General features: G+C 42.1%; 1 protein-coding gene across 1 annotated transcript; it reads left to right on the top strand.

Moving 5' to 3' along the window:
- The first annotated feature begins 24 nt into the window (after positions 1-24).
- Positions 25-24,150, top strand: znhit6 (zinc finger HIT-type containing 6). The gene is made up of 10 exons (XM_022238913.2): positions 25-161; positions 2,179-2,244; positions 3,760-3,866; positions 8,276-8,361; positions 8,993-9,096; positions 11,676-11,744; positions 16,557-16,637; positions 19,232-19,312; positions 19,517-19,641; positions 22,615-24,150. Exons 1-10 carry the CDS (start codon positions 157-159, stop codon positions 22,866-22,868), a joined length of 978 nt encoding a protein of 325 aa, XP_022094605.2. The 5' UTR covers positions 25-156; the 3' UTR covers positions 22,869-24,150.
- Positions 24,151-25,179: the final 1,029 nt, after the last annotated feature.

Below are 25,179 nucleotides of genomic sequence, written 5' to 3'. Positions count from 1 at the left end.
CGCGCGATCAACTGCCGCTCGAGCTTTTGCCGGCCAGCTACACACGTGAGCGGTCCATTTTAAACAGCGCCCTCTACACCGCTCTGGGTTAATCCACGACCTTCGACATTTCACACACATCGTCTGCCCGACCACGCTGTGGGTGCTGCCGGTAGAATGAGGTAAATATTCTTGAATTGCTCGATGATGTCGCAGTTTCATTGATCAAATATCGTCATATCTGTTGGATATAGATCTTCATGGTTGATTCTGGTTCAACAGAATCAACCACTGTTCTTTATAGACAAAGGTGTGCTTCGGCGTCCACATGGCAAATGATGGTCGTGATGGCGGCTGTGGACACAGTAAGACTTGTTGCTGATACCGCATAGCCTAGGCCTGGGTGATTTTGCACAATGGTAGTAAGGTATTGTGGCAAGGAAAAGGGGGCAGTGTTTGCTCCTTTTCCCTTCCCATAATGCCTTTCTACAATTGTGCAAAATCAATCACGTGGTATCAGCAATAAGGCTTTAGTTTCCACCCGGTACAAAATCTAGGCAACTCCAAGCACTCTTGTCTTGAGTCACTACTCTGTCGCGTCTGTGCTACTGCATGTGACTCAGGGGTGATACCATTTCCTAGGGACGAAATGCTATGTGTTTTTTTATCCGGTTTTTGCGGTGAAACAATGGTCGAGATACCTTAACACAAAATCCACTTTTTCAGCCAAATGTTCCCGTGAAAGCCGAGTCCTACAGCTCTTAAACATGCCCGCTTAGCCATTTCAGCCCATGAGACCGACTACATGTATTTATTGAAAAATCTGACATTTTTACCCACTGATCCCTGTCGTCTGCCCAACACCAATGGCCGCGTCGTTCTTACTGTCCATGTTTATCACATGGCGCATGCGTCGGGCCAGCCAATGGCTAAGCTTGCTGTGCATTTCGCTTCAACTGTTTTTGGGGGCGGAGGATTGCATCTTGTTTTCCTTGCATCACTGAGTATACTCCCCCCCCATCAAGGTGTCAAGTTAATAACACCCGTACCCACCAGGTCCATGATTAAAAGTAATTGAGCGAACATTCATGAGGGATTGAAGCAAATGATGCAAGGCGTATACCTAAAATTCAGCTAAACCAGAGAAAAAGGGGTATTTTCTGGGGCCGGCAACAATTTGTGTGCACAAATTATTTGTCAATTATAACCCACTACACCTGTCAAGCTTGTTCCACAACCATGGCTCAGTGCGAACACTCGGCCCTATGTTTGCTTCATGAATATGATTGCTCAACGCCAACATCACACATGACCTCACACTTACATAACGGATCAAGTGGTATATGGTTGCACTGCCGTGATTGCCGCGAGACAAATACACTGTATCAATTATGGTTTTGGTTGGATGTAAAACGTGCATCGCCTCTGATTTATATTTTGTCCACAGACATCAACATACCTCAAGTAAAACATGGCTTCATTTCTACAATATAAGTCTTTTGTAGTGCTGTAGAGGCCTCCAGAATTATTCTGCCTTTTCAAAGTTTAAACCCAAAAGATATAACCAGATGAAGAGTTGTCACAGAATACTGTATGGATGGAATATAATATTAGCACCACTGAATGACAGTTAATATGACTGTTACGCCTAAACTATGGCCTCGGTCCCAACTACCAGTATAGTTTCGGTGGTCCCAACTACAGTGGGGATCGGCCCGACTATACATGTACATGTATGTAGTTAGGACAGGCCCACCTACAGTTGGGGTTGTGGCCATAATTTGGGCGTAACATGACCATTGACTTTCGTTTGCTTTTAATCTGTATCAGGTACTGTACATCTCACAAACTTTTAAAAAATAATGTTAGCATGTCTCAGTCATGTTTCTGTTGGGAGCAATTGGTTGTTCAGCATGAAAACACAATTGCGATGAGTTGATTTTGTATGTAATCTCTGACTTTACTTTGAAACAGTCTTCCAGAACCGCTGTTGCTGTTTATAAAATTATCGACAAATGGTGCAACAAGATTAACAGATAGCACAAAGATTGAGTGATCAAGCAGATCGACCGATTGCACCCACCCAAACAAGTCTGCAACTGATTTTGTGTTATGTCATGTCGTTACAATATAGAGTATAGGTATTAACGCAAAATAACTCGGTTCCTCATAAGCTCTCTTCTCTGTATCGATATACAGCTGTGAGATCTGTGAGCAGGTTAAAACCAAGTATACATGTCCACGATGCAGCGTAAAGACGTGCAGGTAGGCTACATTTGATGAATGAATATTATTTTTGGCTATATCAACTTTTTTGGTGCCATTTTAGTGTTCTCCCCCCCCCCGACACCACCCCACCGACTGGTCTGTATCATAAACGCAGTCAAATTCAACTTGACAATGTGCTATTCAACTTTCAAACTGTCAATCTGATTCAATTTGCCAAGCATGTGTTTGTTTTATCATTACTAGAGTTTTTTCCCTAAGAATTTTGAAAGAAAAATTCAAATTTACGAAAACCTTACCTTCCTACAACAGCTCAGACTTTGCCGTCTATTGAAATATTTGGATATTCAATTGATTAGTGAGTATTATTTTCACATCTTAATATTCCAAGATGAAAAATCAATACAATAAGAGGAAAAGATAAACTGTTTGGTGACAAAATGACATTCTAAAAGCGGATTTTATGATGTTACAAGTAATCTTAAATGTAGGGGATGCACAGTCTTGATTCCTGCACAAATTTATTGTATTCCCTCCTGAGTTGATTATCGTACAAGTGGATTTCATTCAAAGTCAAATCAACTCAGGATGGAGTGCAATAAATTTGCGCAGGATCCAAGAGTGGGATGAACATGGCCAATAGTAATGTCGAAATTTTACTTACATGTACAGTTCCTTCAATTTTTTTTATTAAACCTATGATTTGTGATCTTGCCGGGACCAAGGGAATAATCACCAATTAGGGTTAACCACTTCCTGTCGGGAATTCTGGATCCGGACACGTATGCGTGGCCGGGGTCTCCGAACTCGGACAAAGGGAACAGGGACTTGTAACAAAAGACCAGGCTGCTGGGCATTACCGACATTTTTTCACTCTCAAAAGTGGAGATAATCCAGCCTTGTTTTGAAACAGTATACCACGGTTTGGGGCATTTAGAGCGAGCGGATTACCACCGGGGACAAAAGTGCTCCACCACCGCAGCGATGAGCCACACAGCACCGCTGTACGCTAATCTGGCCCCTATTGAAAAGAGGTCAGCAGCGACTTAGCCAGGTTTGTGAACCAAAGAAAATTTTTTCTTTTTACAAGGCTGCAGGTCTGGCTGAAATACTCGGGCGTCAATAGATTTTATCTGTCAGGCTAGAGTGGAGACCAGACAATTCTTCGTGTGGGCATAAGTGTGCAGTAAATGAAGATAGGAAATTTTAAAGAATTTTGAAAACGGAAAAAATGATAAATATCCCGCCCCAGCATCATCAACGTTGATAACAGGAAGTGGTTAAGCACCAGTTGGACTTCCAGTTTCCTTCTATAACGAGGGGACAGGCCCCTGTCTTGAATCCCATCAAGGTAAAACAAGACACAGATTTGCATATGCGTGTACATGTATCTTGCTTTTGTTTTTTTGGGGGGTCGAGATTCGGTACAACAGACTAGATTCAAACCAAACCATCCATCATTGGTTGGTGTTGCCTGAGCTACAGTTAACCATAGCGGCCGCTCGCACTTGCCCAAAGATTACTGTTCTGTCTCCAACTTTATTGTCTCTGCAGCCTTCACTGTGTAAAGAGGCACAAGGCCTCCACCGGCTGTAGTGGAGTCCGTGACAAGACCGCCTACGTGTCTGTTAAGGACTTCACAGACCGGCATCTACTCAGCGGTAGGCTTTCACACTTGCAATATTCCTTACACTCAGTGGGTCTGTTTTCCCCATGGATTACCGGTACATGTTGCTATGCAGGCAAACATCAAGGAAAAAAGATTTATGAACTGTGCATATTTCACCTTCAAGCCTTTAACAGTTCACGGCACCAAGACATTTTATAACTCGATGTTTGATATTTGACTCTCTTCCTTCCCTGTGCTTGGCCTTTGCAAAGGATAAACAACCTCTTCAGCTCGTTGGAGACTCTAATCTGAAGTGTTTACAATACCCTTTTCCTTTGCATCATCACAGACATCTGTCTCGTCATGTTTCCATAAGCTTTCCCCCTCCCGTCACAATCTGCTCTTACTGAGCTAATGTTACCAACTTACTGCATAAGGGGAACATGTTATATGTGCGTAATAGTTTGTATTGCAAGAGCATTATCTGCAGTCCATTTGTCAGAACTGGTATGAAATTTTAGTGTGGATGTCATCCTCGGAATTCTGCATTTTATGTATGCTATAAATCACGTAAAGTCTGTTTAGCCATTTCTGTCGGTGGAAAGCCCGTCACATGGCCAGTTTTAACAAGTTGACTGCCAACTATGAATATAGTCGTAGTCACAGGTGTACCGGATTCACACTAGGAGTATACTCATGTGAAATGAAAGGCTTTTGTGTTGTAAATTGAATACGCCAGCATCACCAAAGAACTCAACAAATACGCTGCTGGCAGTGTTGAGGACATTCATCTGTGACATGTTCAAATAGACACCTGGAAGGTACCAGCACCTATTAAATATGCGCGCATGCGTACAGTGCTTGGCGAATCGGAATATCCGTTTGAAATTCTGCGCGGTATTCAACGTGTTAAACACTTGATAAAGCGCCGACCAGCTGTGTTCCACCTCACGCAGTACACTGGAAACGTGCACCAGTCCCCGCGTAAGGAGGTTGTTTACAACTGCTTGCAAAACAGCGAGAGGCACACACCGTAACATCCATAGAGAGGTTGGAAAACAATGAATTAAAATTGAATAAAATCATTGAAAATTCACAAATTTGGGAACTTGTTTTGACTTTCCGACTCACAAGGTACGTATGAATGGGAATACCTTATAGGTGAATGGCTGCCGATAATGCCTTGGTGGATGGTGAGGGGCAATATCAGCATCCATTCTCCTGAGCTGATCTTAACCCTAACCGCCAAGCATATTGTTTGGCTTACACTACAAAGTACTACAGTAATAGTCTGAGCCTGAAGGACCTAGCACTACAGATTACTACTTCTGGCTAGGTTACTTCCATTGTTACTTGTACAGAGAACAATAAAGCCATGCATTCATAGTGCCACAGCACTGTATGGAAAATTGTCTTATCTATTGTATCTTACGGCTTCACAGAACAATAAAGTCATGTCCTCTTACTAGCGACAGCACTGATTACTACATTTTACTACAAGTAGTAATTTGTAGTATTATGTAGGGTTAGGGTTAAACAAATGTTTACACATAAGACTGATCAAGCTTATTATGCATTATGCTTTGTGTACACAGCATGAGATTTGACCCAGCTTTTATAAATTATCTAACAAGAATGCTGTAAAAATCAGTCTGTACGAGAATGCTAAAACTCTGTTTTCTTTTGTTTGGGATGTACAGATAATTTCAGGAAGTTTTCAGGCAAATCTGAATTGGGTCGCGTGGAAGGGTCTTTGAATTTGCACTGAATGACCCATCGGTTAAGTTCACTGTACATGGAAGAAAGCGAAGCGCGTTCAACCCACCGCTATCACATCTGACATTAGCAAGTCTTGCATCTAACTACCCTCATAGCCTCAACGCGCAAACATTATTGTTTCGACACGAGTGCCGTTACAACTCCTTACAAGAGATGGCATCCTCGGTTTCCATTCACTTGTCCTTCTCTGACACTGATCCTGTATAGATCCCACTTCCCCCCCCCCACCTTACCAATGAAAAGTCTCCGATCGGCGTGATGCGTCCCCAGGGCACAGACTAAGACGCAACGTGCTGCGATATGTGAAAAAGGATGAGAACATCAAAGCCCTTGATCTTGTTTTTGAGGCATCTACGTGACACAGGCAGTGTAAACCTAAACGATTACTGTTATCTTTTAAGTGTAACTCTTGCTAGTGGTTTATCGTTTATCGTCTCGTACCAGAGACTATCTGTGGTTGTCGCGGTTTAGCGATTTCTCTTCGGGATCTACAATTTAATTTCACCAGTATAAATTTTCCATTTTGAGCAAAACAACTCAGCTCTCGGTGTAGTTTTGTGGGTCGTTAGACTATTGACATCAGTACCATGGTTCAAATTTCTGGGAAAAACATCTTGTAGACTACACAGTTACATATAGTAGACTTTTGTAGCTGTGCAAGACTTTCGCCAAAATAAAATGAAAGACATTGTTTGTGAAAAACGTTAAGCAAGTAATGTACCATACAAGAACTCTGCCTTTCATTGTTACTAATGGTGAATACAATCTAGAAGTTCCATCAGAGACTGAAATGGTCATACAATTATGTCCTCGCATGGAGCATTCGACACGATTTATGATCAGTAGCACGTAAAAACAACTAGAAACATTTTGTCGCATGGTCACAAAAAACACTTGACCCTTACTGAAATCAAGCCAGCTATCCACTGGCTGTGTAAATCATTGCAGCAAGAGTTTGTACATGGTACACACTGGTCATTAAATTCCTTAAAAATCTTTCCATTTTATTGTGGTCATGAAATTCCTGGAAAAGTCCTAAAATGTTTGTGGAAATGTGAATAAAGGCATTAAAAGTCATTAAAATTTTTATTTCTTACATCTTGTATTTTACATATTTGATAATTGTGTTGAGTTTTCAAGACACGTTTTAGTGTTTTGCATTAAGCGCACCAATCTGCCAATCACTGGCAGTTATTATAAAATAACTTATAAAAGTCATTAGGCCTAACGGTCCTGCACATCGTATGGCTTACAGGACTTGGTACTACAAAATATTACATAAAAGTCTGAGCCCGTAAGGGCCAAGAGCTACAGATCACTGCTTCTGGCTAGGGCTTTTTTCATTGTTATTCGTACAGACAGTAAAGCCATGCATTCATAGTGCCACAGCACTGTATGGTATATTGTCTTATCTATTGTATTTTATGGCTTCTGAGAACAATGAGGTCATGTCCTCTTACAAGCGACTGCGCTGTATACTTCAGGAATGTTTAGTTCTATGTATTTTTAGGGTTAATTCATACTCTTTGAAATTTGGGGGGGTCTTGACATTATGAACCCTGTAAGTATTTCCCACAGCCATTGTCACTTTCCTTGTTCACTTCCACAACGGTTTGCCTTCAGCAACTCCCTCGTGTTTTTATTCAACAGCAGATCTCATATTGAGCGCACCAGGAACATATTTAGAGAATTCATAAAACAGGAGCTTGCTGTTTTTACGACCAATTAATGACAGGTGTTATGGTTGTGTCATGGCCACCGTTATGAACACAACCCTCTTCTAACTCAGTCTCTCCCCTCCTCAAGCAGTTCATTTCATGTTCTCTTTCCAAAGCTGGATCGCTTATCATTCAGCTGTTTTCAGACTTCTTGTTGTTTTGTTTTAATGGCGCTTGCAGCAACTCAGGCTATTTGCGCCAATAACTGTACGTTTATTCATACACTTTATTAATCAGTAACACATTACGGAGTTAGGAAGAAAGTCCAGTTTTAGAGGCAGGAGGAAACCGGAGTACCCGGAGAAAACCTGCGAGAGCGAGTATGGACTGGAAACCAAATGCACTTAAAGCCTGGGCCAAGCCGGGACTCGAACCCAGGCCTCATTGGTGCAAAGCGAAGAAAGAACCACTACGCAAACCCGCTCCCCCATTTTTTTTTCAGACTTCAAAGTGCAATTGCATATGTATTAGTGGTAATTAGTACCTTGCACAGACACTTCCACTTCCACTGACATGGAGACGCTCACACTGCAAAATACGTAACACAAAGTTCATTGTGTCTTGGAACTTCATATTGTACCTTTCTTTCTTTTCTTTGTTCACGTCACAGCTGCACTTTTGTTGTCAAACTGTAGATGGCTAGCCCAGACAAGCAAATAAGTCATAATTGAGAGAGTTTAGCTTGCTCAGTGCTGGTGTTGTGCTTTTTAGAAAGTAAAAAAGAGCAAAAAGAATGACGATACTACCGCTGTGAATACAGAAAGCATTAAATGTGCCATGTTAGTCTCAAAATTTTCAAACTGAAGGAAAAGTATACCTGGATGCATAATTTCCCCAAACACTTTTATTTTCATTTGAATTGTTTTAACTTGGCCTGTTTACACTGTTATGGAGTGATTGTCACCATCTTAGACTCGACAGTGCTTGTCATTGCTTTATTTGTGGTCTTTCTTGAAATCACCAGACTACAGGTTCTTGGAGGATGTTGATCGCAAAGCCTACAGCGCCATCACTGATGATACGCCCGGGTGGCATCCATACAAGAAAAAGGTAAGTCCCGGATTGGATGAGGTTTGGCGTTACACTGGCAATGGGGCATACTCAAATGTCAACTTCAGAGCACACCCTGGAGGAAGTTTAGAATAAACATGACGTGCCCTTTTGAAAGGTGACAGAGGTCACAACATGATCTGCATGTATGGCTGGAAAGCCTTTTTGGACATTTGGACCTCCATAGCATGGACATTCCCGGAAAGGAAACAATTAATAGATGCAGGTTCTTATGATTCCTGCTTATCCAGGAGAGTGTTTAAAATATGCATGGCCCCCTCTAGCAAAGGGTTGTATAGTTTGCAAAATAAATTATTCACCAGGCTGAAAAGACAAGTTAAAACTCTATTGCGTGGCCTCTTTCTAGAATGTGAGTTAATTTGCATATTCTCAAGATGTGGCAATTGAAAAAAGGAGCAAAAAAAACGAAGACAGCCTTTCAAATCTCTGATCATCATATCATGTCAACTTTGTGTAAATGTAGAAGTGTTGAATCTGGCAATCTACTTATCGGGAGCTATTTTGTCAAGCAGAATTTATGACTTGGATAAGATCAAAGCCAATCACGAGAGTGTGAATTGCCGAAGATTAAAGGACTGAATATTCAGTTTTAATTTTGCTTGATTCACAGTTCAATCAACTGCGAAATTTGTGTCAATCTCGCAGCACATCTCTAAAACTCCTCCCCCCGTCCTTCAGTCGACACAAAGAAAACACCACCTGGGTCAACAAGAGGTCAGTAAAGCTTGGCATCTCAGAGATACTTGGCATTGTGCCCTTTGTATAAATCATGCCAAAATTTCACAGGCTTCCCTCAGGCAAATTTGAAATAGCAGCGAAAATTTACCCTATAGTAACCCATTTTTTTTTTCATGCCAATTGTCAGTGTCGGTAAATATTCACCCTTTGGTGACGGTGACATCTGAAAGCCAGGGGCTGTATGCAAAGTTTTTGTTCACCAAGAAAGTCCTTCGTTCTGTCATAGGATCTCTTGCTTGGTGAGGCAAGTTTGTTAACCAAGAAAATCTTTCATTTCATCATAGGCAGTCTTGCTTGGTGAGGCAAGTTGAAAAAATAAATCATACATGCACCGCAAATCAATTGTGAGAAACTTTTGTTCGCAAGGAAGTTCCTTTGTTTTGTCATAGACTGTCTTGCTTATAGTTAGGCAGGGTTAGAAAATGAACATGCACTGTAAGATTGTGAGAGTTTGGCGCATGTGGTTAACTTGTACAAATATTCCTTTTTTGGCCATAGATGTCGCACACAAATCCAGCCTGAGTGCTTTGTCTCCACCTTTATTTTTTTTTTATCTTTTTGCATTTTAAAGTCAGGGTTTTGTTCTCTTTTCATAAAATGGAGAGTGAAAAAATTGGTAGGTCAGAGTTTTTGATCTGCCGCTAATTTAACATTCTGAATGATTGAAAAGGCCTATAAGTTGGAAAGAGGAATTTTCAGCTTGCCAAAAAAAAAATTACATTATGCTTGGCACGCAATGGCCAGACGAGTTGGAGTCTTTTTCAGAAATGGATTTTTTTGTCACCCGGTTGTCAACTTCCTCTCCTCTGCCGTGAGCACTTTTGGACTGGAAATCGCCTTTTCATCCGAGTCGCTCTGGCGCTTTCCGGCGCAATTACGGCCCACTCATGCGTTTACCCTCTAACCCTAATGCATTTCTCCGTGATGCACACCGAAAAATGGTCTTGAGATGGGACTCCCTTTGTATTCTGGACCCGATTTCACCGAAAGACTGCATGCAAGGATATTATGACCTACGAATCATTAGCCACTGCACTTTGAACAGTCACAAACTAGACTTTCATATCAAACCTTTTATTTTTTTTTTTTTTCTGGAATAATGCTTTGGGGGATTTTGTAAGCATATTTGTCATTGAGAGTGTTTTTGCTCTACTGTGAGAAGGAGGCCCACAATTACCAACTTCAAATGATAGCTCGATTTTTGTTTGTTTTGTATAAAGCCAAACCAAAAACTGTTCTACACTGCACTTTCTAGTACATGTACTCGGAATCTGAAAACAGAGTAGAAGGGTAAATCGGTTGGTAAGTAGGTCAGTCGGTTGGTCAGTCAGTGTAAACTGGTTAGAAATAACTGCTTAAAATAACAACAGCAAGAGAGGTCAGGTGACATTTGTTTCAAATGAAATGAACAATTTTCTTTCTGTGTTTCCAATTTCACAGTTCCCCAAATTTTCTCCCAAAAACTTTAGGGTTGCACTGTCAAAATAGGGTAGGCTCTAATTTAGCTCTGAGCATATACTATATGACGTTAACTACGTATAATTTCATTGCTGAATGGCAGAACTTAACATTGACATTTACATGTACAGTCTCCTCCCCCCCCCAAAAAAAATAAAGCCCAAATTCCTGACCACTCTATAACCAGAAGCACATATGTTCCTGTATAACAGTTTCTTCGTAAGATGTACATGCGCACGCGGTGAGTCTTTAGTCATTAACCACTCCGTGCCGGGGTGCCCGGAACCGGAGACGTTGGCTTTATATATGTGCAAAGCCAGGGTGCCCAAAATCAGACAAAGGAGTTTAGCCTTGTAGCAAAAGACCATACTTGGAACAAATGACAGGGCTGCTGGGGATTGTCAACATTTTGTCAGTTGTCAATAGCAAAGGAAATCCGTCATTGTTTTGAATGATTATACCACTGTTTGTGGCATACAGCGCAAGCGGATTACCACCGGGGACAAAAGCACGCCAGGGATGAGCAATACAATACCGCTGCACGCTAATCTGTTCTGCATTTGCAAAGACGCCAGCAGCGCACTGGGCCAGTTTCGGGAACAAAAGAAAATTACGTAACACCGCACAGTCTGGGCTCTCTTTACAAGGCAGCAGGCCTGGCTAAAATACTCAATATGTCAATAGATGTTGTCTGTCAGATTAGAGTAGCCACCAGACAGTCATTGGTGTGGGTGTAAATGTCCAGTAAATGAAGGTATAAATTTTTGAAGAATTTTTAAATTGGAAAATGTTGAAAATCCCCCAGAAATATGTCATGCAACTTTCAATTAAACCCGGCAGTATATGGTTAAATAACTGTTAAAAAAAACATGTGTACAAGTCAACGTTTTGCCATTCTGTTTCAATGCTGTGAAGTGAAGAGGAAAATGAATCCAGATTGATTTCATTTAAAAAAATTTCCTGGAATTTCCCCTTTAGATTTGTATAAATTGTCGAGTGCCATTACCTAAAGAGAAACAAAATCTAATACATTGCAGTGCTGTGCGATTGTGGTGATATTGGTTTATACTAATCCAATTCATTTTGTGGTCATTCAGAGAAAGAGTTATCAATTGGAGAGTGCATTGGAAGTTCCCTCAGAGTGATGCTGAATACATCGACAAAAGGTAATGGACAGTTTCCTCTCTTTATTAACGCATTCGGGAAAGTGATCCTAAAAATGGCATTTTTGTAGAAGCAGTTCTGTAGTTAGAAAAAAAATGGTCCGTCGGGCGTCATCTTGGGAAATGAACCAAGTACTGCTTGGCTTTCATTTCCCTCAACACTTTCTGTTAGAGGAGGAAATAAGGCAAAACACTCTCTCTCTCTTCGGTTCATAGAGTTGAGGGCTGTAATGGGAACTTGGAGTGCTAGTCTCCGAGGATTTGTTGCAGTTTGTTACGGTGAAGGGTGATCTTACATGGGCAAATCTCGCGAAACTGTTACTCATATTTGCTGGGCCTGGGACAAAAGTGGCTACAGGCCCTTCTAGTGGCCTCTATTATTCAGAGTTTGGCCAGACCTGCATGTAAATGCTCATATACCTGTGCCTGCGCTGGTCATTAAGCAAGAAACCTGTCACCCGTCTAGACAGTGGCTATTTACACATCGGTCGCCCTTACGGAAGGCAATTTACTCTTGTGTGTGCAATTCGAAATGCGGCCGCTGCCCAATCTCATCCCAAGTCAATAAAGTAGGACTTCTGACAGTCCGAGCAAGATGGAATCATCTCTCTCCGTTGTAATTGGATCAGGGAGCCGAAACTCAGAGGGAAAAAGGTAGAGGGGGGAATCCTGAGGTATCAGACTTTTTGATCGATCCGTCCCCGCCGAACTCTCTTTTTTGATTCGTTGCCTCTCTGGAGACCCAGCGGAATTTAGAAGCCAGCGGCAGGCTGTGAAACGGGAAGCTAGAAGAGGGGATTCCAAGATTGTTGTTGAAGTTTTGGTAAAGAGGTATTATCAAGGTAAATGCCAGAGATTATAAAATGTATTTGGCTGCAAGTGGCCTCTAACCTTGCATTTATATTCACGTCTTGACTTTCTTGCCTAGTCTAACACTTTTTGGAGGTCATTTTGTTTTTGTTTCAAGAATGTAACAACTTGACTGTAACCAAGCTCTTAAATGTTTCATTTGGAAAGGATTCAATGTTTATTCTTAACGATAGTTGGTGTTTCCCACTTGTGTCGGTATCCTTGGATTTTGTGTTCCATCTTGGAGCCCATTTCCTTTCATGGTTCATCTCATTTTCTGGATTTGTTCTGGGAAGACTTTGTTCCTGATCCATGTTTGGTTCAGACAGTGGGTTTTTGTGAAGCAAATGATGTCAAGTTTTCTGTCAGTAAGAATCGTACTAAGTTTCTCTTCAACCACCACTCCGAATCCTTAATATACAGCAGTACAAGCTCCGTCCTGCCCGTTAGGGACAGTCCTTGGCCTAAAAGCCTAGGTCTGCCGAGGGTGTTGAGAATTTCTAAAGAAATTAAATTTGCCTAAGTGCCCTTTGCCGTTACCAGTGTTGCGATGGTCAGTTTTGTCACAAGTGTACATGCCATCTGCGTGTACTTTGAAAGTCTCCTCTCATATAACCATTTCGTTTGAAAGTATACATGTACATGTAATGCAAGGATGCACAAAGTTTATTGACCTTTCCACTTCTCTGGGAACTGCTGGTAAAAACATTCCTTGTGAAATTCTTGTATTTGCATAGGAAGACTTAACAATTTTTTTTTCCTTTTTTTTTTGTTGTTGTTGAAGGATAGCTCCAATCTGTGCCAAAAATGGTTATTTTTTTGGGGGGGGCCCATTTCATGTTCCTCCTTGATGCATGTTATATTGTCAGTTCCGTCTATGTCCTTTAAAGTTTTTGTTTCTTTTTTGTGTACATGTATGTTGAAACTGAAAACAATGCAGTGTATCCGTCATGGCCCAGAATTTTGGGGGAATCTTTCTGTTTTTCCCGTAAATCTTTTACAGCAAGTGGAATTTTCTCAACATACATTTTAAATCTACAGCTTTTGAGAAAGAAAGAACACTCCGGGCAATAAAAAATGCTTACGTCTTTCCTAGCAGAATTTCGCCAAACATGGAACATTTTACAAATGAACGAGTGCCGTGGCACAAATTGGAAACTTGGAAAAAATTGAAAAATTGGAAAAACCTGTATATCTACAGCTTTTGAGAAAAAAAGGACACTCTGGGCAATAAAAAATGCTGACGTCTTTTCTTGCAGAATTTTGCCAAACATGGAACATTTCACAAATGAATGAGTGCCGTGGCACAAAGTGGAATATATCATTTTACTCTGCTTGAGGCAAGTAATTGTATTTTTCCCCTCTGTCATTTGCATAGTAGGAGCTCAGACCTTGAAGAACAATTTCAATCTAGGAAATTGGTTTTGTCAGGAATTAAAGAAGGGGGATATTGCTGGAGGGGAGGGGGAGATCACAAGATTGGATTTGTCAGTAGTCCCGGGACACACATTTGGTCTGGGCCATTTTTCAAAATCGCATGGGAAAGACTCTCATGTTTAATACAATAGAAACCTTGAACCCAGCAGCGGGTGGAAAAAATGAAATGTCATTTTCATTACTGAAGTGGGCCTAATCTATATTTAAAAATGCGGATGAGTTGTTGGTGTTAAAAAAAATAGGGAATAAAGCTGTAAGATTTACATTGACGATGTTCCTTTTGATGTTATTGTGCCTTTGAATTGAATTTGTAATTTTTTTTTGTCTCTCTGTCATGTCAAGATTGACTTTAAAAAGACAGCATTCGTGCTGAGATTTTTTGAAGATTCACATTTCACAGTGATTTTTCTAGTGCTTATATATGACCAGATATGAGTCGTGAGCTCTTCTTAGAAGGTGCTTCTTCTGTAAGTTAGGCTTCTGTATGTAGTCTTGATTCTCCCTTTAAAAGAAATTCCATTCTTCATTTGAAATTATTGGAAATTCCAGTCCGTGGATCAGTGTGGGCAGAATAATTTTATGAAAAAAAAAATTTTTTTTGACATTTTCATTGTTAGTTGCGTCACGTAGCGGACATGCATTATGAATGGCTTAGCAAACTCCTTTGGTCAAACAGCTGCACGCATGTCACAGAATTTCAGGGTTTGTTCAAGCTGAGTCTCTTTCTGAAAGCTGAGTTCTGCTGGTTAGATACATGGTCTGCTACTCTACCCAACTGAAGGCTCAAAAGCACTTGTGCCGTGAGCACAAGAAAGACATTTCAAAGGACATATCGACTAATCCGGTGACCAGAAGTAACAGCCGTTTCTGCAGTGGCACAACTCTCGTGGACATGTGTTACAGACATGTTTCACAGCTCTTCAACCAGTAGGGTGTTATTATTGGCCTGCCACACACACACACGCGCATGCGCGCCTCGAAGTCCAAGAACGCCAAGGCGAGTGCCATGCTACCACCCGAAGGGTGTCCCCTCGGGTTAGTGTCCCCATCAAGCCATTATTTTCTGCGAACTGGGTCAAAGTATCTACCTCATGCAGTGTGTAACATATCACCATTGATGGATCCATTGTGTACAAGGCACAATCATCCCTCTTCCCCCCCCCCCAAAGAGAAGCGACTTCTTTAGACTTTTGGAAATACAAGAAGAAAGTTTTGAGGGGTTGTTTCATTCCTTCTTTTGCCAGTGTGGGAAAAATCCCCACATTTAACCGTAACCTGAGAGAGACGTCCATGAAGATTACATAGAGAAATTCTCCGATGTTTTGGGTCCCTACACAAAACAAAGTGGTCCCCCCAAATATTTGGTTTCTTTCTTACACACTGCCGATTGTAGGAGTACCAGTACACAAAGTGCTTAATAAAAACCTGGGATTTTCTTTTTCTCGGTCATTGTTATAATTTCCTGAAATGCATTCTTGAGTTCCAGTCAGCACCAACATGCTGGCCAACATCACATGACCTCAAGTACCCCCAAGTCCACATGAGCATGGTACAATGCGCACCCCCCCCCACCAAAATCTCAAGCCCAAAGGGCAAGCAAAAAAAATTTTTTTTTTAAATAGAAAGAACGAGTAAATACTCGATCCACAGAGACGACGAGCATCCCCACCATTGTGACTCATTCAATCACTGCCAGTCACCGTGTGTCTGGAGAGCCAGTTGGAGCATTGCATTTCCGCCGAAAAAAGGAAGATCGCTGTGTCGAGAGGGCTCAATTGAGCCATACGACCCAGGGCATAGTCATTCCTTTTTTCCTTTTCCGTCGTCTGATCTGTGTGGTGTGTGCTTAAGGAGGAGAACTCAGGAAGTGGTTGACCCATGTATCATTTTTCATTGTTAAACAGTATTGGTAAATTTAGTCTGTGATACCCGAGACCCTGAAGTGCGTTGGAAAATGTCCGTTTCTCTCCTTTGAACGGAGAGAACAGAAACCCTGTGCATTTCGTTCAAAATACACATGTAAGTAAGTCAAGTGGGCAAGGGTAATCTATCATACTTGACTTACATGTACATCCATTTAAAAAGCAACATAGTAGCAGTTCTTTTATCCACATGATTAGATTGGATGTTTGCAGGGCTGATCCAGGATTTTCCTGAGGGGGGTCAGGCCGAAGATTTTTTAACTTCTCATTATTGTGAACGAACACAAAGGATGATGAAACATTCTGTATGACATACATTGTTTACAATTGTATTTGTGCACTTACCTTAGTTTATTTGTATGATTTACTCAGTTTTACCTGTTTTGATCTCAGAGAGGGGGGTTTCAAATCCCCCCCGATCCACGCCTTGTTTGTCCACTTGATCTCACAATAAGCTTTCTTTTAATGCTTTATTTTGCAAAGAAACTTGTGATAAATTTCTGTGGACTCTTCAAAATGGAAGTGTACGTTCGCATGTATTTAAAAAGAAATGACCGTCATGTGTCACCCTTCTAAAGACGAGACTTGCTGTGATTTCATTTGACAGTGTCCGTGAAGATCAAACACTGTTTGATATCCTGGCTACTCATCTTGATCCGGTCAAGGGGGATCCAGTTCACAGGCAAAGGTCAGTTTGTACAAAACAAAACAACAAAATTGCCACGCACGCAATAATTTATCGGCCAAAAGCCAAACAGATAAAAGAAGCAGGCACAAAAACCTGAACAAATAATTTGTGGCCGTGTTAATTAATAAAATGGTGCAGCAGCATCCTTGACGGAACATCAGTTGGCTTCAGTGTGGAAATGGTTTCGCTTGGCCGTAGACTCAGTGAAAGAACCAGAGGGAGGAGTTATTAGAACCCGCCCCCTCCTTCCCCAGCTTTGCTCATGCTGTGCATAATTATGTCCATGCTGCTTTTTAAAAAAAGAGAATATCTTTAGTCGTAGACTCTTCTGCCATTTCTGAATATTTTAATATGAGTCATTCTATAAATTAGGGGTCCATTTTTTTTGTGTCCCTGTCACATCTAACATATAATTTTGTAAGTTCAGAACACATTTTCTAATTTCCAAGAGTAATGAATTAAGGCAAATTACCTGCCAAACAACTGGAAATAGTTTGAAATCAATTTGAGTGATATTTCCGTGTCAAATTACACAGGTCAGGTGTAACAGGACCCCAAATTTATAGAATGACCCACATTTAAATGTCTGTGACTTTCTAAAGAATTTGTACCCATTCAATCAAAAATTGGCTGTGTATTCTCTATGCACATTAACTAGTGTATATTCACAGCGTATCCCTTCTTAGCTCTCCTGATCAGGCTACTCCTGACCATGCACAGCTCTTTCAAGTAGTCCGTTGACAGACTAGCAATGTCCAAATCTTGTGTGGTAGAACTAAGTCCAGGCCGTGGCCAGCTGTCAATGCTTGAGCAATAAATGTACATGGAGTTGTACTCTCTGGAAGTCCTGAGAATGACTGTATCTAAGGTCCAAGCAGAGTTCTTTTTTTTTCTGCTTGACCCACTACGTTAAAAGGAAAGGAAACAAGTTCACACGGTCTTCCTCACACACATGTCTTGACACCAGAGTTTGCCACCCATGCCCGTGGGTTAGCACCTCAGCGGTGTCTGGCAGAGGATGGGCGGTTGAGCACCCAGCAGGGGTGTATGCGCACGACGGCAGGTGCCATCTATGCGTGTCAGAAACCACACCCTGGCCTATTACCCAAGTCCAATTGTACCTGTCGGAGCATCTTGGTGGAAATTCTGCTAATAGTACACGTGCATGTGATAAGCAAATATCTGCGGAATACCAATTGCAAGCAGTGTAACCTGTATGACCTTTGAGTCGGTAACTGTAACGTCTGTGCAGTTGATCCCAGACCAATAGCAGATGACTGACATTACATCATTTTTTATTCGTCACAACATGTCAGTGTTGAAATGCAGTGCACCATTTGGAGGGACTGTGTACAGATTTTAAATCAAAGCTTACTTTACTTGTTTATGGCATTCAATTTAGTTGACTTACCAAAATAGCTGCAATATTTTGTATTTAAACAGGGACTGGTTTCATGGAGCTCCTAATCAGAGAAACCAGCTAATGTCTTTTCCGAAATACTTGGCTGTGGCTTAGAGCTGCACAGGAGTCTAGTGTTGTGGCTGCAGCCACTTCCCACAGAATAGAATCATGGGAAATTTCAAGCCGCGGCCAATTAATTTGAACTTGGCTTAGGCTTTATATCTTTACTAGCAGGAACAGGATACCAGTGAAAATGCAATGCGACGTACATGTAAATCACACATCATTGGTTTACGGACGACTTTGGCTTAGCACAGAAATTTTCTAAACAGTTTTATCTGTTCAATTCAATTCAATAAACATTTATTTAGAACTCTCCAAGAGTTTTGTGTATAAATACAACCATAGACAAATCTAAGTAAGGATAGAAAATAAAATCAATAACAAAGAGTAATACTTGAAAGCCAAATAAATAAGGCCAGATTAATTGTTACTAATTAAATATGAAATAAGGGTTACTGGAGGAGAGTTACACGGCCGTTTACATGAGCCAAGGGCTTGTAAACTGGAACAGCCTGGACACACTACACAAACTACATGTACAAAATGAACATAGATACAGATACACACAGAACAGACCAAAAAGACAGACACAGACAAACCACGGACAAACAAAACCAACGTGGTGATCGGCGCTGTGAAATTGGACTCAGCTATGACACTAACCCTAACATTCCTGAATTCTCCAATTTTAATATGATTTTGCACACACCCTCGGGAGTTAGGGCTAATGTATTGCCAAATACAGGCGATTCACAATAGTGTGCCTCCAAGAGTTTGCAACACGTTGTCAATCGCAATGCACGAAATCTGCCGACCCTTTAGGTCAACAGAATTCTTGTATCGTGATTGGTCAATGCATTGCAAACTCTTGGCGGCACACTATTGTGAATCGCCCGTATTCTGTCAGTTTTTATTAAACACACGCTTATTTCAGTCAGCCAGCTTGGTATTCCAACAGTGCATACCCAAAATGAAGCGCATCTGAGATCATTTGACAAGACACATGGGCAAGGTCTGCTTTGTCAACGGGGCCAGTCGCCCCCTTGCATGCCTGCTTTGTTCTGGAGTGACCTTGCGTTTCTCAAATACTGAACTGATTCATTGATACATGTAAATGCTCTCCTTGAAGGTTGAAGAGGTACTGTCAGCAAGGTTTTGAAGAACTCCGATTGTACATGAAGGTTGAGGGAAGACCAGCTAATTCCTCAAGGTATGCACGACTTCGTTGGCCAGATTATTTATCTCTCACATTCCTCTGTTCAAGCCAAGCATTCACAGAATCAACAGGTTGGAGAATTCTGCTTTGGCATTTAGATTTGCTCAGTGGGTAGAGCACTGGAGCAGCGTTGGAATGGTTTCGGGTTCCAAACCTGTTCTGGCTATTTTTTTCTGTGTACATCATGGAATTCTTCAGGTACCACAAGCTGGACTTGAACGCCATGCTGCGAGAGAACCTGAGCGGCAAGTGCCTGATAGAGTTCCCCGTCATCTTTGTGGTACTGAAGGAGTGGGCAGATGGTTACGAAGCGCCCGAGCAGGGTGAGCGCACCTCGCTTTTGCTTTATTCCTGAATTCACTAAACCACATTTTAGCACTTGGAGTAATGATTACTGTCTTACACTTGTGTCAGTGCATTGTCCTCTGGTGTGTCTATCCATAGGCTTGGGAACAACAGTCCCTTGCCTCACCCCAGACTTAGTTGTTGCCATTTGCATGAAAATTTTACCAGCATCAATTGTAATTATGTCTATGCATCATTCATTAATTTTGCAACACTGTATCTATGCAATGTTGAGTGAAAAAAATAGGGGAAAAAACACACTTCAGTTTCATTTCAGATTTTCATCGGTCTTGTTTTGAATAGAATAACATATTCCAACACAAATGTGATTGTTCTTAGATGGGCATAAATCTCAGTTTTGAGGGAAAAAATTTCAGAAACAATAACCGGATTTTGTCTTGAACTTTCCAATAGCCGTGATGTATTGATAAGCAGTCTTTGAAATGGAGAACAAACTGTACGAATGCTGGAAATGTACCATTTGATGTAAGATTGTATCGTGAACTGCCCCTGATAAAGCTACAGTGAACCCATTTTTCCCATCTGGAATCTCCTCCCCCTCCTTCCCTCCTTCCCTCTGCTTGTTGGTGTGATGTGGATGCCTTGCCGATGACATAAAGATTCATGGAGTAATTGCAGAATACCCTGCCACACTAAAAAATGACCCCCTGGAATGACTGGTTACGTGGGTACAAGGTGATAATCCCTTGAGAAGAGTGTGACACTTTGACCTGTACCTGGCTATGAGGTTGATCATGCGGGGGTGGCGGGGTATTTTGCAATTGAGCCATCATTGTCTGCGAAAACATTGCACTCCAATCTAACGATGGCGATTGAACCCATAGAAGTGATACCTTTGATCACATTCAATTACATGGATATGGGAAATGTAACCTAGGCTTTTCCCATCTGGAATCTTCCCTCCCTCCCTCCGTCCCTCCACACACGCATGCTTGTTTCACGTGCCTAGAATGGAAAATGTTCCTTTTTCTCCAACTACCAATAAGTCATTTGAGCTTGATAGTTGATGATGAATTCCTGGACTGTTCCTCTTCATTTTGTCAGAAATAAACCTGACCCCAAAATGCCTCTGAGGCAGTTTTTCAGAGGGGGGGAAAACACTGTGTGGACGTATGGAAGTAACACACCGTGTCTTCTGACCCTACATTAGGTGGACTTGTTGTGATGGGAGGTCCACACGATGTATTCCATGCTCGTGCATGCCTTCAGGCATGGATTTACATCACCATTCATGGGTGAAGTTGCAGCTTTCGAACAAAATGCAAACAGTTTGGGAGATCTCAACAAAAGGTGGACTTATTTTGCTTCCTTTGTGAACAAAATACCTGACAATACCACTTGGGGAAGACCCACAAAATTTGAGGTTTGAGTGTAAAAGCACCCCCCCTGTTAGCACGGCACTCAGCTGTGCTCTTGGGACCAAGAAGAAAATGAACAAGAGCAGGGGAAACTTGAGTTATTCCCGTGGGTCTCTTTTTTTTTCATCTGCCGGCATTTCCCACAGCCTTGAGTGCCCGCCAAAGTAGTTGATGTAATCGCCAAGTGATGCGCAAATATTTTCCAGTGCATCGCGCTCCTTGAGCGTCTCGTTTTCCGGCCGGCCGCCCTTTTTCCGACTGGCTGTCCGTGACCTTGGAGCCAGCACTGCTCTCGACAGGGGAAAAAAAAAAAAGTTGGGAATAATTTGTCAAAAGAGCCAATGAAGGGATGGTTTTTTCTCCTTTGTAGACATACGTGCAGATATTTGTGCATGCGTATGCTCTGCCTAAAATACTTTCATCACTTCTTCAGGGCGACAACATGCAGACGTGTTTGTACAGTTGAAAGCCTCAAGTGATTGTTTCTGGCGTGTAAAAACTGAATGAAAAGCTAAAAGGTGGATCAGATAGGGGCAACACTTCAGTCGTCCGGTTTGGTCAATATTTTGTTCCCTCCCGTGATTTGCGTTGTGTCTCCATATTGTTCAGCCCACTCAGGCGTAGCATAATATCCATTTATTAAAATCGGGATCGCGTGTACGCTATTCGTGTTGGAGTTGTAAGTTCCGAAAGCTCTGATGCTACTTAGGGTTCGTGACTAAGTATTGTTAAAGGGGAAATTCTTTGGCAGATGGGCATTAATTCTCATTCAAGCTTTTTTTTTTTCAAAGGTTAAGCTTGTTACAGTGTGTGATTAGGGGAGGGAAAGGGTAATATCTCCCCTTCCATAACCCTCCCCCCCAACAAAGAAAGGAAATACGGACTGCGCATGCACTCTGTACAGGAACTAGAGATGACATACTTTTAAATAGCGTAGATGGTCCTCTGTAGGGGACTCACTGTGTGGGGTCAAGTACATGTAAATGCACATTTCGCATGGGACTTGCCAAGGACATGCAACCAGTTTATGTTGGAATGTACGGTTTGTCTGGCTGCATCCAAATCTCTTGTCTAGAGCTAGGTCTCGGTCTTCGCTCCATTGGAATTGTGTGGAGATGCGCAGACAATAGACCTAGCCGTAGCTCTGGAAGCCCATTTCGGACACGGCTGAGCACCCAGATGAAATGATTCCCACCTGCTGGTCTTGTCTTGCCCGTGAGGGTTTACTGCGGAAACTAGTCAAAAATAGCTTTTTGTCGACAATTTTGTATCATTTTAATCCTGAGACAAAAATCCATCAGAAATTGTCATCCAGACTTTTCGAATTATGTGTACTCGCCCCACCCCACTCTTGGATTAAACTTTGCTGAGATGGAAAAGCATTTTGAAATTGAGAGATTAAAAGTAGGCTTCACTGAGTATCTGGATATTGTGGGTCTTTAATACCCCCTCCCTTTTTTTAAGCAAGGTTATCTTTTGTGACTGAAGGCGTGCTGCATAGTGAGGTGGGCGAAAGTTTGTCAACTTTTTGGTTTAAATGCATTTGTTCTACATCATTTTTTTTTTTTTCAGTTCAGAGTACAAGCCGGGTTGCACCGCAGGAGTCCTGGCCACAGCGCTGCAGTCAGGACCCTGCAGAATGGGCTACTGAGGACACACTTCTCAACTATGGTTACAAAAGACAAGCTAAGAATGACACATCAGAGGACTTACCCGCCAAGGAGGTCACAGAAATGGCTAATGACACAGGAACGGGACCAGGATATACTGAGGACTCACTAACAGAGAAGGATCCGGCTGAAGATGTTTGGAAGTCATCAACCTGAAAAAGAAAGGACTGCCACTGGAGAAGAATCTTTCCATGCTTCTTACCCCGTTGTTCATACCCCAGTTGATTTTGAAGTAAAAGGATCGAAGACGTCAAGGTGTATATAATGTTGAAAGCAGAATTCATCATTGCTGTAAAAAAGAGGGGAAGATGAGCCTCGTAAACTGCAGGGTGCATTGATTGCACTGTCTTGCATAATCGGATTTTCTTGAACGATATGTATGCTTCCCTAATATATTTGTGAAGTCAGCATTTTTCACAAGATGTACTCCATTAAGCCCTCAACTCTGTACAGTGCACTAAGCTTTCAGGTAGACTCACATGCTGTCTGGGATGTAGGCCTGCAGGGCATTGTCACATCACATGATCAGCTGGTATGAGACAAAATTGAGATCGCAGACCGTGTATAGAAAAAAAAACCAGCTTTCATCAGCATTTCAGCGGGTGTTTGCGGTGCTCATCTAACCTCGACCTTGCGCGGGACTTAACGGAGCGGGGCATCGCTTCACGGCCATGCCGATGCATCTGGGTCAAGTGGGCTTCAGTGGGCGTCGGAGTGTGCTTCAACGTGCATTGATAGGCGTGAGGCACCGTCAGAGGAGAGTGGAGCGTGAAAATGCTACCTCGAGCGGACTGGGTGTTGAGAACAAAATATTTTCACAGAAAATATGAAGGAGTGAGGTTGTGATAATGAGGGACTTTAACAGTGTGGGGGGGGGGAATGAGTATCAAAAGACCTTTAGTCTTCAAGGGCAGATGAGGGAGGGCATGGCCCCAAAACAACCGATGAGGAAAAGTAAGCTTCTTCGCCTCTGTACCCTTTAAGTGTAGCCCCCCCCAAAAAAAAATGGGGGTCTGGAACTGCACTTTTTTGTCATGCAAAGTTTGCAAATGGCCATGAGACGCGCACATGTTTACAAATTTTTATGGACAAAAGCAAACGGCTGTTTTCAAGAGTAATGTTTGATTTTGCAAATCTAGTTACTGTTACTGATTCTGTGGATGCATTATTTTATAATCAGTTTGTCTTTCTGATCTGAGGTGTGGTCTTGTTTTTAATCAATCCATTTTGTATTCGTAAATATGTAATTGATCAATCAATTACAGTGGTGTAACGGGGAGGGGTTGTACCTCCTCTCTCCACTGAACTCTGTGCTCCCAGTTCCCATCCCCCATGACTCCTTGAGAAAAAAAAGGTGTTCCCAGGGTCGATTGATTGAGATTATTGATTATTCATTTTAATAAAGGGATATCTGTTTCAACAGGTTCATTCCATTCCATCTTTTTCATCTAAAAATTATTTTGTTGATTGCTCACTTTTTTTAAACCTTGAGCTTCCTTGTTGAGATATGTGAAAACCTCAATTAGAAAAGATAAAGGTCGGACCATAAACCTGATATGAAATTCAATTCGTCACTTTGCCTCAAGCAAAAGACAAGTATACCTATCGCAGAACTACATCATGATGTGTTGATTTTCAAACCAGCCTTTTCTTCCTCCTTGCGTCCCGCAACTGCCGTCGGTGCTATGCAAAGTTGTAACCGATACCGGACAAAGCGCCTGGTGCAACGGTGCCTCACAGCAGCGGGCCCTGCCCCGCGCACCGGCGCCCGTGCACCAGGGTACTTGGACCTGTAATTCATGCCGGGGAAAACACGTTCTCAGCGGCCGATGAGAGGCTGTAATGAGTAGTTCTCGTTGCATACTCTTCGCTCTCTTCCTCGCGTACGTGTGATGACAACTTCGTCAGCAGCGTTGGCCGACGGTCTTTGGTTACTACCGTATTTCTCGGGGCAGTTTGGTTCGGTCGCGACCCGCTGGTGTGCCAAAAGTTCTAGTTTCGGTACTCGTGTATTGCAATATTGCCAGGGGCGCGTTCTGTAGTAGGCCTCGTGCCTACTTACGGTATGCCACCGACCTATTTTGTTTACCACAGCACCATCCTGTGGCTTGAGCTTACTTCGCACGCGAATGTGCTGACGTGACGTGTGTCGTTGCACAGAACAAACTTTACAACCACCTCGCTTTTTAAAGAGATTCTTACGCCGTTGAAAAATCTGACAAGGTCAGGGGCGTAGCCGCCCCCCCCCCACTAAAACGGATGAATGGATATTGAACAAGGCTAACAAAAGCTCCCCCCCCCAAAAAAAAACACTGAAATCTGGTCCCCCCCCCTTAAGATGCTGGTGCCCCACAAGTAAAAACCTAGCTACGCCACTGGTTAAGACCACTTGTTAGGTCCACTTTGACATTAGATTCCGTCTGCATCAGATAATTCACCAGATTCCTCGATTTGGGCGAAATCTAGT

Source organism: Acanthaster planci, linkage group LG11, assembly GCF_054643075.1.
Source record: "Acanthaster planci isolate LZ-2023a linkage group LG11, COTS_SCS, whole genome shotgun sequence".
NCBI classification, from domain to species: Eukaryota; Metazoa; Echinodermata; class Asteroidea; order Valvatida; family Acanthasteridae; genus Acanthaster; species Acanthaster planci.
Note: the sequence above shows the minus strand (reverse complement) of the source record. Positions and strands in the feature narration are given on the sequence as shown.

Excerpts from the sequence above, each read along its gene's own strand:
- znhit6 (XM_022238913.2), top strand. Across the intron at positions 2,245-3,759 it reads TGCAGCGTAAAGACGTGCAG|CCTTCACTGTGTAAAGAGGC; the intron begins GTAGGCTACATT and ends TTGTCTCTGCAG. Across the intron at positions 19,642-22,614 it reads TTACGAAGCGCCCGAGCAGG|TTCAGAGTACAAGCCGGGTT; the intron begins GTGAGCGCACCT and ends TTTTTTTTTCAG.